The following is a 15278-nucleotide window of genomic DNA, read 5'->3' as shown; positions in this document are numbered from 1 at the left end:
GCAACAGAACAGCTCTTCTCTGATGCTCAGGAGTATGGTTTATAAAATGCAAGACACAGCTCTTCCCTAAGATGAGGTTAAGTAATGTAGGATTAATATTTCCTTTTCTTATCCCTTGTCTCACCCTACAGGGTTGAGGAATTTACAGATTGCATATATACGTGCAGTGGCTACTGTAAAAATACACTACCCCTGACTCAATTTCTCCATGCAGCTATAATTAAATTAAGTAATTTCAAGTCATGTTTCAGCTCAAATATATGTCCCTCAACACATTTTGGTTTTTGTCTGTTTCAAAATGAACTTTTCCCACTCCATTAGATACGAGTGGAACTGTTTCAACAGATGCATGGATGAGGATACGCTTTACTTTGTATCTTAAAAGACAACTTCTCACTGGTCTATAACTCAAAGAACATTCAATAGATAAATAGAAATTGCACATTGAACTGCTACCAATTTTTTGAGCCTCTGGTACAGCAGTTTCATTTAGCCTAATTTTTACTAGGGTGAAATAGAACTGGCTGCTAAGAAGAGATATTAATTTCAGACAACACACTGCTCCATTCAAAGCTACCACTAAAAAGATTCCTCATGGCCATTTAGAGGTTGTTGTGACCCACTCTGAGGCCAGAGCACCGCCTGCAGCTATTTATATGCATATATTTCTGATCTGTCCTGTCTTCTAGAAAGCAGCAGAACTCAAAAAAAATTTGAATTTAACTTACCTGTTTCGATGCTTTAAAAAGCCGTGATCACGATGCCTATCACGGCTTTTGTATATAGGTTTTATGAGCTCATAAGGCTTCGCAGTGAACATTCATTTCATGAATGACCGTTTTGCAAAAACAATCCTGTCTTTGTTTTTAATTTTAACAGCCCCCTTTAATTTCTTGAGAGCACTTGTTTCTTCATCATCGCAGTGAATTATAGATAAAATTATTAATAATTTTCCCTTATGGTTGATCTTTAAGGAAAAAAAAAAAAAAACCCACCACCCTACAGGTTCCTTTCTAAGGCACCATGTGCCATTAAAATATAATTCTTATTATAAGTTGTACTCTAATTAAAGAAATAACCCCAGTGGAAAGAAAAAACAGAGCGTGCAAACCCTCCTTATTTTGCTGAGTATTTGTTTATACAAGTGGCTCTGTTGAAACCAGCAGGATTATGCAAGTGCACAAAGCACATGAGCGAGTGCTGTTAAAAGTGAACATTTACCACCTACACGCTCTTAAATCTCTTGTGTAACTTGGCAGGATTTCTCTTTCTGAATGCCCCACAGAGTGACATAGAAAAGGGTTGCTCCATCAATACTCGCCGTTGGGAAGCGGCTTAAATCTCTTCAACAGAGCCACAGGCTTTCCACGCCAGGTCTCAGCAGGGGCAGCAGCTTCCTGCGGTGCTGTGGAAGGGCCGCAGTCACCGCCAGGCAGGTGCTGGCTATGCCCGCCTGCAGGGATTGCAGGGGAGAGACAGGGGAGGAAACAGGAATACAAGAGGTCCTGGAGGGATGACGCGGGGCTTGTTGACACAGAAATGCTCCAGAGAGTCAAGGAGTATGAGATAATGATGTACGTAACTTGTATGGCTGTGCTGAACCGGCTCGGCTCCTTGTTTATGACACAGATGGGAGTAATGGCTATTCGTAACGCTTTTTTTTTCCTGAAGTTGCTCACCGCAGTGTTGCTTTGCTTTTATTCAGAATGTTTATACCAGTACCAGTTAGAAATGGGCGGGGTGGGGAGGGTGTGCATTTTTGCATATCAAAGCAAATACTCCAGGTAACTTTAAAAAAAATCCTGAGGAAACCTTCACTATCAGTTCAAATCATAGAATGGTTTGGATTGGAAGGAACCTTTAAAGATCACGTAGTCCAATTCCCCCTGTCATGGTCAGGGACATCTTTCACTAGATGAGGTTGCTCAAAACTCTGACCAACCTGACCTTGAACACTTCCAGGGATGGAAGTGTACTATGACAGCATTACAGTGTTGGTGGATCTGGGAAGAGCCACTGACATCATCTACAAGGACTTGTGCAAAGAATTTGACACTGTCCCACACAACATCCTTGTCTCTAAATTGGAGACATGGATTTGATGGATGGACCAATCAGTGGATAAAGAATTGGCTGGATGACCTCACTCAAACCTGGCCTTGAACACTTCCAGCGATGAGGCATCCACAACTTATCTGGCCAACCTGTTTCAACCTGTGTCTCACCACCCACAGAGTGAAGAATTTCATCTGTCATATTATTAATGAAAAAATCGGATAGCTTTCTGTCAGAAATAAGCTCATTTTCCTATCATATATAGAAAGGCAACTACGAATATGTAAGAAGGACAGGCCATGTTTTCAGTGGGGGGTGTTTAAGCTGCAATCTAGCAGTCAATACCTTAAAAAAATGTTAAAACTTAAATATTATTGTTCAAAAAAACAACTAGTTTTAAGCTTATTTTACTGAATGAGAGTAAGGCCAGTCTAAAGTTTCAGAAAATAGCCACCAGAAAGCTGGAGTCAAAACTGGGTTTTAGCCTTGCTCTGGGAGCGCTGCAAGAAAAAAGGCAACGCCAGCCCATGTGCAGCTGCACCAACACGCAGTTATTAGCCGTGAGCAGAAGGTGTTACTGGAGCGATGGGGGTTTTAACTCATGGAAAGGGTAACCATAAGCTGTTACCTGGAGAGAGAAAAACAGTAACAGAAGTGTTTCTTGCATCTCAAATGAAGCAATCAGAAGGAAAGATTTCGAACGAGTCTCCTACTGCTGCTGTCTTGCGCTTTAGTAATACTCAGTGTATCTTCTGTAAGCAAGCAGGCAGCAATTGGAGCAAGCAAACCTCTAACCCAGGATAGCACTGCTCCTGAAACACAATGGCATCACACAGACTTTAAAATCAAGAGCAGAGCAGAAATTTGACAAAGCTCTGCTCAATAATTGATTATTTTTTTCCCATAGGATTTAATTAGAATATTGACATGCTGTTGTGAGGCTAATAACTTGTCTGTCTAAAAGCCAAAGTGACTTAAGTTTTTGCCGTATTAGCCAAAACTTCCTGGTCCTGTGAATTTCCTGGTAAAATCCCGGTATGACTGAAAACTACAGGACGCGTGCTGAATATCTCAAAGAGAACAGGTTGGCAGGGTTTTTGGTATAGCACAGAAACAAAGAGAATAATAGCTCTTTGGGGTCCCTTTGCTCAGTTGTGGGATGGAGGAAGAAGAGCATTGCTGAGCCCCTGGGGAATGAGGCAACACCAGGCTTAGCACTGTAATAACGACTAACCATCACATTTACATCACTTGTCGCGGAGACAGGTGCTTGAATCATGTGATAGCTATGCTGTTGAACAAACAGAAGTAACCTTTGTCCTTTGTTTTCACTTTCTTTCCACTTCAATGTCTCTTCTTTCTCTAATAGTTGCAGTTTAATTGAGATTGGGTTTTTTTTTGGTTTTTCACCAGAGTGCCCCCATGGCATTGTTAAGATTTCTGTGGAATTAAAGCAGGGAGAGTCATATCCCTGAATGGTCGTTAAGAGAAACAATTGTTAATGGGTAGCTTCTCACGTCTTGTTTCTATATATGTTAATACTTTTTTTTTTTTTACATAAAATTAATTGGCAATAGCTGTGAAGTGCCCCTTAGTATACCATACTATTATGAGGTCTCTTTCATGCATAAATAAGCCCTAATTTACTCTAGATTAATCCTCCTTGAGGATGTGAACCTCCATGGCAATTAGTGGTTAAGTTACAGTGAACCAAGGCTACTTTGCTGTTGACACTTAACACTGATGTCACTCCTGTAGTTGCTTTGGCTGCCTTCCCGAGAATGTCAATGTTAGACATGGCTACGCTCAAGACTGTCAGTATTTGTGTGTGAATAATATATCAGAATTGAAGGAAATGGAATTTCAGTGTTAATTTGTGTTCTGTTGAGAAACAGGTAGGGACTTGGACTTTGAAAATATTTGAATATATTTGAAAATACCCAGGTTGGATGGGGCTTTGAGCAACCTGGTTTAGTGGGAGGTGTCCCTGCCCATGGCAGGGGGGTCGGAACTACATGATCTTTAAAGGTCCCTTCCAACACAAACCATTCTATGAAAATACGGTTTGGGCCTGGAAACACTTCAGGCATTTCACTGGAATTCTGGCACTGTATATCTTATCATTTCTCTCTTTAGTACCCTCATGATTTTCATGGCCATAGCAAGAATTATAAGCTCTTCTGTGTTCTCACTCCCTGGGGCAGATTTTGCCACCTCCCGATAAAGGCCTTCTGTGTCCTTTACATTCCAAAAACCTGAGCAGGACGTAACAGGGGAAAAGAAGTTTATTGCATCAGATAGGTGATTTGACTCCGCAATCAAAACCCCGTGTCACAGACCAAGATGCTACCCTAATTTGTTTTAGATATTGTATAAGAAAGAGTAAGTGTTGGCACTGCCCCACAATACTTGTTGTCCAAGTAGTAAGGGAAGAGGCAACAGATGGACACAGACGGGTGAAGAAGTGCAAGAGATAATATTGGTCAGCACACTAGCTAAAATAAAATGAACTAGGTAATGAGTTTCAATGCCATTTTTAGAATATCAGAGCTCCCTGGGTGTGAGAGGGGGTCACCCTCCTCAACACTGGCACCCCTGAGTAGCAACTGACTGTGGAAGCAGAAGGCTCACAGTCCCAGTTGCACTTTGGGTCTCCAAAGCCCCTGCTCATCCACTGGCTGTTTCCTACCATCCCTGCTGAAAAATCAGGTTTGGTCATTTGTATTTCAGCCAACTTTCAAAAGAAGTGCAGCAGCTGCTATGGTTGTAGCATTTCAAGGTGGTAAAAATGAGCAGAATTTCTCTAAAAAAAAGGCAAGTGCTCACAGCGTTGCCCCATTTGTTATGCCATGTCCAGACACGGGAGTTATCGTTTGCACATTTTAAGAATATTGTATTAAAGCAGTTACAAATTTCTTTTTAGAGCTGTTAGAATTTTTTTCAAAACTGTCCATGCCAAAAAAGTGTGACAGTAATCATAGTACCTAAGCTACTCCGTTAGCTTTAAAATAGATGCAGTTAAATGCAGTATGAAGTAGTTCATAAGCATAACTGAACTACAACTGTGTCTCAGCACAGTTTTACCTAAATTTTACCTGAATTTGCAATTACATGTTCTGTTATATATAGTGGGTACTTTTATGGACTTCATTTTTTTGTATAATTACCACTGTTTCGAATCAAACGCTGAGGGCTAAGCATTTTTAAAATGTTTAAAGGGCTAAATCCCATACTGAGTTGTTAAGACAGTTGTATGTAAAATAACTTTGCTTTTAACTGAATAATTATGCATGAATGTGATTCCTGTGCTCTACACTTAACTAAGTGTACAGATCAGCAGTGTAACGGCTGCTCTGTTAGTTGTTAAGACATTGTTATATGGTCTCCACAAACACTGGACATTTCTGGTTTGTATTTACGTGTATGTTCTTCATTTTTGAGACCTTTATAAACAGGTAACATTGTTCTTACCTTAAAGGCCTTATCCCCCACCCCAAATGCTAAATTTTTTCAAATTGGTGCTGCGGAAGATATTAATGTTACTGTAGAAGTGGTTAGACAGGAAAAAAATCAGTGGCACATTTAAAATGAAAATAGAAAAATAAAAACAATCAAAAAGTAGAATGTGCAAAGGATGAGGTATAAAATGGCAGAAAGGCTAGCAGAAGCTGTTATTATAAAATAGCATCTACACCCCCCCTTCCATACTAACAGTATCTAACTCAAACCTGGAAACTATGTGGCATGTTGGATTGCAAAAATTGTGGTTGTTGGTTTCTTCCATGTGTCTTTTTCGACTGTATGAATCCTGATGTGAATTTAGGTCATAGAGCAAATGGGTCATAAGCAAACTGTATGAAAGACCCTGATGCACATTTAAGTACATCTGAAAATCTTCCAGGAATTTAGGAGGACGATTTGATGTTAACTGATGAATTTCCAGAAAGACCAACCCTGGTCTGTCAAACAACAAGGATGCCAATTGAGAATTAAGAGAATAAGTAGATCTCCACAGCCAAATATGCAGAGTACTTTGCTGGCATTGTTGCACTCTGTTAATGCCTTTTACCTTACCCATCACTTGGGTGGTTCACATTCATGATAGGAGAGACACAAATCAGTAAAATTAACTAAATGCAATGTTTTTATGTTTTATTTTAAGAAATATATGTTTTTATTTTAAGAAAACTTTTTGTTGTGTTTAAACAGGATAGGAATGGAATAGCTATTTTTTCTGTGAACCAGAGCCATCTTGAGCAATGTTCTCATAAAGCACGCTCAAAGGAGAAGAGTGTGGGGAGACCGCCCCAAGGGTTAACATGACAACATAGAGGCTTCTTTTGTAGGTCAAAGTCGTTGAACTTTGGATGAGTGGGTTTTGTGCTGGGATGCATTACCTAACCTGCTCTGGTGGACAAGGGATTTTAGCAACCGGGTTAAATGAAATTCCAGAACAGGGGCTGATTTAGGAGTTCTATTTTCAATTTTTTGGAGCTTATTGGGAGAGTTCAGAGTTGGTTCGGGTCAATGGGAAGCAGTAGACTTGTTAGTCCTGCTTTTCTAGCATCTGCTATTTTATATACAGAGTGAAGGTATGTTGAGAGGAAAGGGAGTACATAATGCTTAACTTTCAATTTGCGATCTAAGTTTTACACTATGTTAAGTATACCTAGGCCATGTAGCCTGGGAGTGTTTGTTAGCATTTGCATAAAGAAAGGCTTGTTTGACATTTATAGTCTGAGTATTGGAGATAAATGCATTAGGTTCCTGCAGTGGGCTACGGGCCTCTGCCAACAGATGAAGGAATCTAAATAATTAAATGGATCATAGCTTCATACTCTCTCAAATTTCAGGATCTGCCCAAGAATTCTTATTCTTTCTATCACACTAGTATCTGTGCTTCTTTCATCCTTTATCATTTATCGTGCTCCCTTTATCATCACAGATGGGTAGGGATTGTTAAGGCAGATTAAACTGTTGCACATTAAAACCTTGCTAACGCTGATGGATGCTGGACACTTACCTGAGCCGCACAGCACAGTACAGAGAAGCCTGGCCTGATGCTGTGGATGCTAGCTCCTCACAGGGAGCAGTAAGACCGCACCGCAGAGCTACTGTGTGCAAGTTACCTCCTCTCTTTCAGTATTTACTAAACCTCATGCAAGCTTTATCAATTTGGCTGTGGAACCCTACTGGTGCAAGAACTGTCTTTGAAACCAATCAAGCTGAGAAGATCCCAGCTGTAAAAAGGAGAAGCAATTGTTCTGTGTGCTCCTGGAGTACTTACAGGGGAACCTCATGAATCTACAACACATACGTATATAGGCATTAAAAGTGTCCCAGGGTTCCCTACAACAGTTGACAGCATGAGACTGATGCCTGTTTACCTGAATCTTTTTCATTTTGGTTCCAAATAGCACTTTATTGGTAGCGTTTCAGGGCTTGTTTGAATTTGTGCTTTGGGTTACATTTGTGGTATAAAAGAGGATGAGAATTTGAAAATGTCTTCTCTACTGATGTCTCCATGTCTTTTTCCTTCTTGACAGCATTTTGTTTGCAGACATTGTGGGGTTCACTAGTTTGGCATCACAATGTACTGCCCAAGAGCTGGTGAAGCTGCTGAATGAGCTCTTTGGCAAATTTGATGAATTAGCTACAGTAAGTACAACATTCTTATTTCAATTTAATTTAAATTCCCTTCTGAAAAATGATGCATGAGTTACACAGGTTATAAATCTGTAATAGACTGATTTAGCCCCATGTGTCATGAATTTCTAAAGCTTCCTTTTTTTATTAATACTCTGGAGAGAAAACACTCTATTTTAATTGTTTAGGAAAAAAGCTTAAGTCGCTATTTTTAAATATACTTTTCTTGCCCCTCCTTGAAGGCCTTCAGTGCTCATCATTGGTTTTGTTTGCACAAAACAGAGAAAATATTTCAATATTTACATTTCTATGCTGCATGGAAAAAAACAGGATAATGGAAAATATGAAAATATTGGCAGTATAGCATAAAACTACTTTCTGTGATAATAAGAAGCTAGAGAGTAGACTTAGTTCTTCACACGAGCACTTCTTGTCACAGAAATGATGGTAGCTTTTCAGAGAGGCTATTGTAGGCAAAATGGAGTCCGTATCATAACTGATGTTTATGTTTTGGTCATTGCACTTACATTGTGCAAGTCCCCAAGGAAAAGAAAATGAGGGAAATGTTCCTTGGCTGTAACTCCTAGCAGTCTAATGGTACCACAAGTATTTGACAAGAAATGAGAGGAATGGCTGTGCCTGAAAATGTCACACATCTTGTTTCAAATTACATTCAACAATATGCTGAAAATGTGTTTTCCCCTTGTAAAAAGCAAAACTTAATCGTATCTATCTTGTTTGCCAGCCATGTCCTCAGAGCCTTCATTGCTGAGAAGTATCACCTCCACATAAATTATGCTCCTTCACTATCTAGCTATCTTGTCTTCAGACTCTGAGCAGCAGCCTAGAGAACATATGTCTTTAGTTCCCCAACAACAACAGCATCCACATTTTTTCATTCCAAACTCACTTCTCCTTGATGTAGTCTTCAGAGATCTGAAGCCTGTGGACAGTTTGCATCTATGGCTCCCCGTTGATAAACAGGTCTCAAGGACCCCAAGGAGAAAGAAATCTTTTGCTCCACAATATGCCCGAATTGAGGAAGACCTATTCTTAGTTAAATGGTTTATCATTTGGTCACGTGCTATGTCCTGATTTGCACTACTGTTCAAGTCATAACAGAGAGCAACTGTTGCGTGTTCCTTTTTTCCAAGAAATACAGAAGATTAACTTAGATGCATTGAATAGAGATCCAATGGCGGTGCATTTTTTTGGTATGAACTTGTTAAATACTCAAAAACCTTTGTGTAACCAATTCATTACTGGAAGTACTGTCAGGGCCTCATAGAGAGAACAGGTCCCATGTATACCATGTATAAGATGTATACGTTAGAAATGGGATTGCCATGCAGATGATCATTAGTCTTATAATGCTATCATTTGTAGAGTCATCATAACCATGAAACACAAGGCAGTGTAATAACACGGGATAATTGTGACATAACATGAGATCACATATGTGCACACAGAAGTGCACGTGCCTATGACGTGTGACATGGCACTGAAGCCGGGGAGATGGCTACTGCACCATGGTTGCTCCCTTAGCGGTGGCCAGGTGCAGCCAACTGGAGGTGTCAGTGACACCTGAAGCCAGGGTACCAGGCAGATGCCAGCTTTTGGTACAAGGTCAGTTGTTTGTCAGGGAAGAAGCAGATTGGAGATGGCAGAGGAGCTAAAAAGCCTTAGATTTTCTGTTCAGCTTGCATGCATTCTTTTTCCAAATTTGAAATTAGATCTCATGGTTTCTTTCAGCTATGTGAAGATTTGTTATTTGCTTGTCCTTCTAGTTCCTACTGTGCTGCACCAGGGTATGATTAAGGACAGAACATATGAGCTTTCCTTGGCGCCTTCTGCTGAGTTAAAGGGAGACTAGTTATTGTGTCTCCTACAGTCAGAAGAAATGTGCTGAGAAGTGTAATTTTTCAGAAGGATTCCTATCTTTTGGTTAAAACAACTTCTAGATATTCATTATTAGATAAAAACAGAGGACTGGGCTGATTTTAAAACAATGCTGTGCTTTAGTATTCAGAATGATGTAGTAGAAGAAAAATGAGAAAGAAGAATCGAATGGTGATAGGTATGTTCCCTGTGACTACTAAAGTGGGGTCTGTGAGCGTGCATGCGGTGTGTTGCTGCTTCTTAGGAAGCAATGTGAACTGGAAGGGCAGTTTATGACAACCCTTGTTAAAACAACTGTCCTATCCTGAAACTGTAGTGCTTAGAAAAAATCCCTGTCTTGGCATTTTGGCACATTGACACGTTGTAGGAATAGCGAGTCTTTTCTTTTTGACAGTATAGCTCTGAAGCTGACCAGAACCGGGTGCTTCAGAAGAAGATAAAAAAATTCCTGTTGAGGGATCTGGGACAATTTAATCCTAAATTTTGTCGTTCTTTTAGATGCACTTTAGCATTAGACATTTCTTTCTTTCTATATGCTGTTTGTTTGATTTTTTTGGTAAGGCAAACGGTTTTGCTCTTTTTGAAATGCTACACCTTTTTTTTTAATCACGATAGCTTCCAATATAGTTACAGTTTGTAACAGGGCGTTCTGAAGGCAAAACATAGGTTTCAGTTTATGGTCATTCAACTCCTTTGAAAGTTTGCTTGTGCATTCTGTTCATAGAGATGGAAGAAAATTCCTGATCGTCTTACTCCCTACTAGAAATTATTTGTACTTTTACCATGTCCTTTCTTTTTTATTCACCTTTAGAGAAAATATATTTTTCAAGTGCTTATCTTGTACGGGCTGTTTTACCTTACAAGTCACTGAGTCTTTTTTTAGGAAAAGTAGTGATCAGAATACCGTACTTAAAATGGTGGCATGTTTTCTGTTTTCACGATAGCCCTGTTTGGTTTCTTAAAGAAACAATCTTAGGTAGTCGTATTTTACATGGGACTTTGTGGTCTCCTCAATAACTTTTGAGTCTTGGGGCCACCTTCAGTCACTTTGAAGAAAGGAAAATGAGTCTTGAAAATATAAAGCTAAACAAAAATGAGTGACAATATTGCTGTCCTTGTGGGAGTGCAACTTCACCCTTGACAGACATCAGAGAATGCCTCAGGGTTCGTTTGTATGTCTGGTTACTGAAGTACTTGCAATGTCACAGCCTTCAGGCACCCTGGTTTTCTATAACCGTTTTGGGTAAGTTTGCCCATCCTGCAGAGGTTCCCTTGGGATTGTACACAACAATAGCAAGCCACTTCCCTGAAGTTACGCAGTTAGTTAAGTTTGTCATAAGGCTTAGGAATAGCTTAAATAGAATAGTTTCACATTAATTTCTATTGGATTTTATCTGCTGTTCAGGCTTAGTTTACTTAGTTCAGGCTGTTACTTTGGAAGTTCCTCAGTTTCTTCCAGTTTTAGTTAAGCAGAGTAGCTTTGTGCAGTCTCATATTTTGCCCTAATGATAGTAATTCCACATTACGTATTATCGATGAACGTTTTAAACAACTGATCTTTGCATGAGCTCTTCAGATGCCTTGCGATTAAACCTTAACACTATAGCTAGCTTCCAGTTTGTAATTCTTTAGCTTACTTGTAAAAGTGACAAATTTTAATGAGATATAATCATTTGCATCATGTTGGTTTTATGTTCCCAAGGAATACTTGGGCACATGACACAGGCTGGGTGCCTTATTGCTTTAATACACTGTATATTTTCTCTTTGTCTTCTTTAATACACTGTGCGTTTTCTCGTCATGCTTTATCTGTGGCATGGATTCACTGTGAATGAGAGATGCTCTCAAGACTGAAGTTACCCGTGGAGTGTCACACAGAGTTGCACATGCCCCTGCTTGGGTATTCTCATGGTCACAGCTCCACTAGCTTGTGATACATTCAGCTAAACCTAAAATAAGTCATCTTAACAGAAAAGAGGAGGTATTTCTCCAGCATCCTGCATTGTAATGAAACAGCTTTGCTTTTTAGAGAAGTTTTGATCTTCTTTAATTAGTCTTTTCTGTGGTAGATTTTTTCCCCATACTTCCTGCATCTAATTTATGTGGAGAATCAATTATTTGTGTCTACAGATTCAGTTATTTCCCTTTCAGCTTCCCTGTTATTGCATCTTGTACTTCTAAGATTTTCCATTTACAAGTGGATAAGGATAAATGAAGTTTAGGTTCTTTTTAAAGGACATCACTAGAAGAGGATTTTGGTATTCTGAATGAAAGGTTTTACTTGCTTGTACCACTTTTGGCATCTCTTCTATTAGCCAGGCTCACACACACCACTTCCTTGTTATTTCCTTTTGCAGTTATGTGTACCTTCAGGCTTTAACACTATTTGTAGGCTTAGTCTATTTTTATTTTTTTCATTTTTGATTTAGCATCCTTCCCTGATTACCTTCTCAGCTTTTAATATTTTTACTTTCCAAATTGCAATGTTACTGAAGTGGCTTTTTGTACCTGTTCAGCCTCAAAGGTATTGAACTTAACAACGTTGCTGCTGAGCCTTAGGCAAAGGTCAGTAAGTAATATTTTTAATCAGCTTCTGTGTTGGATTTTTTTAACTGTGTCAAGAACAGTCATTCCTTTGCTGTGCTTTGAACTAGCTATTCCTAAAATAAATCACTTCAAGAAATTGATTCTATTGAATCTATAGAATGCTTTTAGTTTGTATGAAGATAATTATGATGTATTTTTTAAATATAAAATGAACAAAGTTTTTTGGGCTGGGTAAGACGGGAAAGTTAGTGCTGGAAAACATGGATATAAACTTACAGCACGTAACCCTTCTTTGTTGAAATTGGTAAGTGTGCACTCGAGGGGAATATTTACGAAGGCTAGTTTTAAGGAGACTTGTCTCCCCAAGTTCCCTTGATAGTCAGTGCAGACATAGGATCCCACCGAGGCAGGTAATGCATGAGGCTGGTTCTAAACAGCCATCTGGAGAGGTCTTCTAGAGTGACCTAGGAAGTAAGCTTTCTTAAGTTAAAGTGGTCTTAATGAATATGCCTGCGACTCTGTAGGATCAGGGACTAATGATGTGTGTATCGTGTGAAGTTAAAGTAAATGTCTGTGGGACAGTTTTCCAGGGAGAAAGATAATGTCACACACTTTAAGTATTGTCGGAACATATAAATGGACAGGTACCATAGAGTTGAGGTCTTGTCTAACCTCCTTCATGGTATTTTTTAGGTAAGAGGGTACTGTGCTTGTTATGCCAATTCGCTGTCGTAACTCTTGTCACGCTTTGCATGCTTGTGGTAAATTACTAAATTCTTCCTGAGTTTGTATAGGACTGTGTTAGATTATTCTGATCAGCTTCAGATTCTTGAGATGTGTGCATTTGTACTAAAACTAATTGTTTTGACTCCTCATGCAGTTAGCATAGAGAAAGGTATTTCTGGAGTACGGTTCATCCAAGGGGGACATCTAATTGCACTCCAGAAGAGCCTATTTCCCTTCATTGTTGTAGAGGCAGTCTGACTGACAAGCTAGGTGCATATTTTAGCTATCTATATGTACTCCGCATACACAGTCCGACCTGGAGTCCATTGGCCATGTGCAGAATCTGTTACGTGGGGCATAGCAGTGCATTGGGAGAGCAGCTGTCAGGACCTCTCCTCATCTTGGGGGGCACCATGCCTCCAGAAGCAACGTTCCTGTGATTGTGTAAAATATTCTCCCTAAAATCCATTTTCATTTCCAAGTAAATAAACATATATGACTGTTAAATAGGTTCTCACTCTCCAGGACTAAAACCATTTAACCTCCTGGTTTTGTAAAATTACTCTCCATGTGGAGTAGGGAAGGAATGTATTGTGAGAATGAGAATGCACAGAAAAGTTAGGCCAAGAACCAGTAGGTTATTGCAGGTCAGTATATATAATTGCTGATAAAATTGAGGGGAAACATTTGAAGCAAAATGTCTTCCTTTTTACAACTATCCTGAATAATTCTACATTTGTTTATGTATGATGTGGCTCCCATGATGGTAGATAATTTGTAATGACTTACATTTGCTCATCTGGAGATTGCCAGCTTTCCTCAATCAGAGTCTATCGAGCCATTTTCTATGGTACTTCCTATACTGTAACCAGCTTTGTTTTCCTGTCTTATTACTTCTGCCACTCTCTATAGAACCTCTTCTTGTTAAGTCTGTACAAACTGTTTATTGCTATGAGTATGTCTCCATTACCCTGCTAAATTGAACTCTATGGAGTATGGCAGTTAGCTCAAGGCTTTTTATGTTGGGACTAGCAGATGTGCAAGAAATAGTGCAAATTGGTAGAGTTACTATTTACAGGTATTATTCCATTAAAAGGTTATCAAAATAATTGTTTCCATTTTTAAACCCACAGTTCAAAACCTGGGTGAAAATAAATGTTAAAATGTGTATGCAATAATTGACAGGATTCAATGAAATTTTGTAATGGGCTGGAGAGTTTTCAAAAGTGTATTATCACTATTGGCACACTGCAATGTAATGGAGCTGGTTGTAATTTCCATGTCACTTCATTACACTCAGGATTTGACTATGAAGTTTATCTGATAAGCTGGCTTCAATAATCTCTCGCATGTTGTGGCCCCCATTCAGCATAGTTATTAAAATAGATTTGGATGTTACACAGGGAAACCATGTTGGTAAATCTTTTAGCTTTACTGAAAAAAAAAGTAACATGAATTACTGTTTGTCGTTAATGAAAGTTGCAGATGGTGTGAGTAAACTCTGCATGTAGCTCTGGGACCCCCAGCACAAGACAGACATGGACTTGTTAAGAGTGGGTCCAGAAGAGAGTAACAAAAATGACAAGGGGGCTGGAACACCTTTCCTATGAAGGAAGGTCTGAGAGAGAGTTGGGGTTGTTCAGCCTGAAGAAGAGAAGGCTCAAGGGACACCTTATTGCGGCCTTTCAATATATAAAGGGGGCTTATAAAAAAGTCAGCAACAGACTTTTTACTAGTGATAGGGCAAGGGGCAAAGGTTTTAAACTGAAAGAGAGTAGATTTAGATGAGATATAAGGAAGAAATTTTTTATGATTAGGGTAGTGAGACACTGGACCGGGTTGCCCAGAGAAGTTGTGTTTACCCCATCCCTGGAAGTGTTCAAGGCCAGGTTGGATGGAGCTTTCAGCAACCTGGTGTAGTGGAACGTTGCCCATGGCAGGGGATTGGAACTGGATGATCTTTAAAGGTCCCTTCTAACACAAACCATTCTATGATTTTCACAGATTTAGCTGTTAGACGTTAGCCTAAGTAGGCTCACTTTTCATCAGCACAGAAAGAGGGCCTATTCAGGATATTCATAGTAGGGTTCTAAGAAGTGTTTTGCATGTGAATCTAAAACCATTTCTTCATCTTTTTTCTGCATCTAGCGGCATCTTTTGTGAATACTTCTGCAGTCTAAGAGATTTTCACTGGGTTATACTTCTCGTGGAATGCTTTTGGTTTTGTTTTTCTCTAAAGCTCTTTTGTGCACAAAACGGAATTATAGAGCTGAAGGAAAGAAACGGAAGTGTAAATATCAAAAATGTGAACTGATCTCTTATAAAGTATCTCTCCCTCTCACCATGCACTGAACTTAAATTGATAACTTGATATGGTATTGCTTAGTTGCACTGTACAGCCTTCC

The 15278-nt window shown here is 39.3% G+C and overlaps 1 protein-coding gene across 4 annotated transcripts in view; it reads left to right on the top strand.

Annotated features, from left to right (window-relative positions):
* Positions 1 to 15278, top strand: part of ADCY1 (adenylate cyclase 1) — a 164843-nt gene that overhangs the window by 71527 nt on the left and 78038 nt on the right. For all 4 annotated transcript variants that reach the window (XR_008464949.1, XR_008464950.1, XM_054192166.1 and 1 more), the window contains exon 4: positions 7602 to 7713. Coding sequence is in view for 2 of the 4 variants with exons in the window: in XM_054192166.1 (XP_054048141.1) it covers positions 7602 to 7713 (112 nt within the window). In the remaining 2 variants the exon portion in view is untranslated. The remainder of the gene's footprint in view (positions 1 to 7601; positions 7714 to 15278) is intronic.

The sequence above is a fragment of the Rissa tridactyla genome, chromosome 2, assembly GCF_028500815.1.
Source record: "Rissa tridactyla isolate bRisTri1 chromosome 2, bRisTri1.patW.cur.20221130, whole genome shotgun sequence".
NCBI classification, from domain to species: Eukaryota; Metazoa; Chordata; class Aves; order Charadriiformes; family Laridae; genus Rissa; species Rissa tridactyla.
This window is presented reverse-complemented; position numbering and strand designations above follow the sequence as displayed.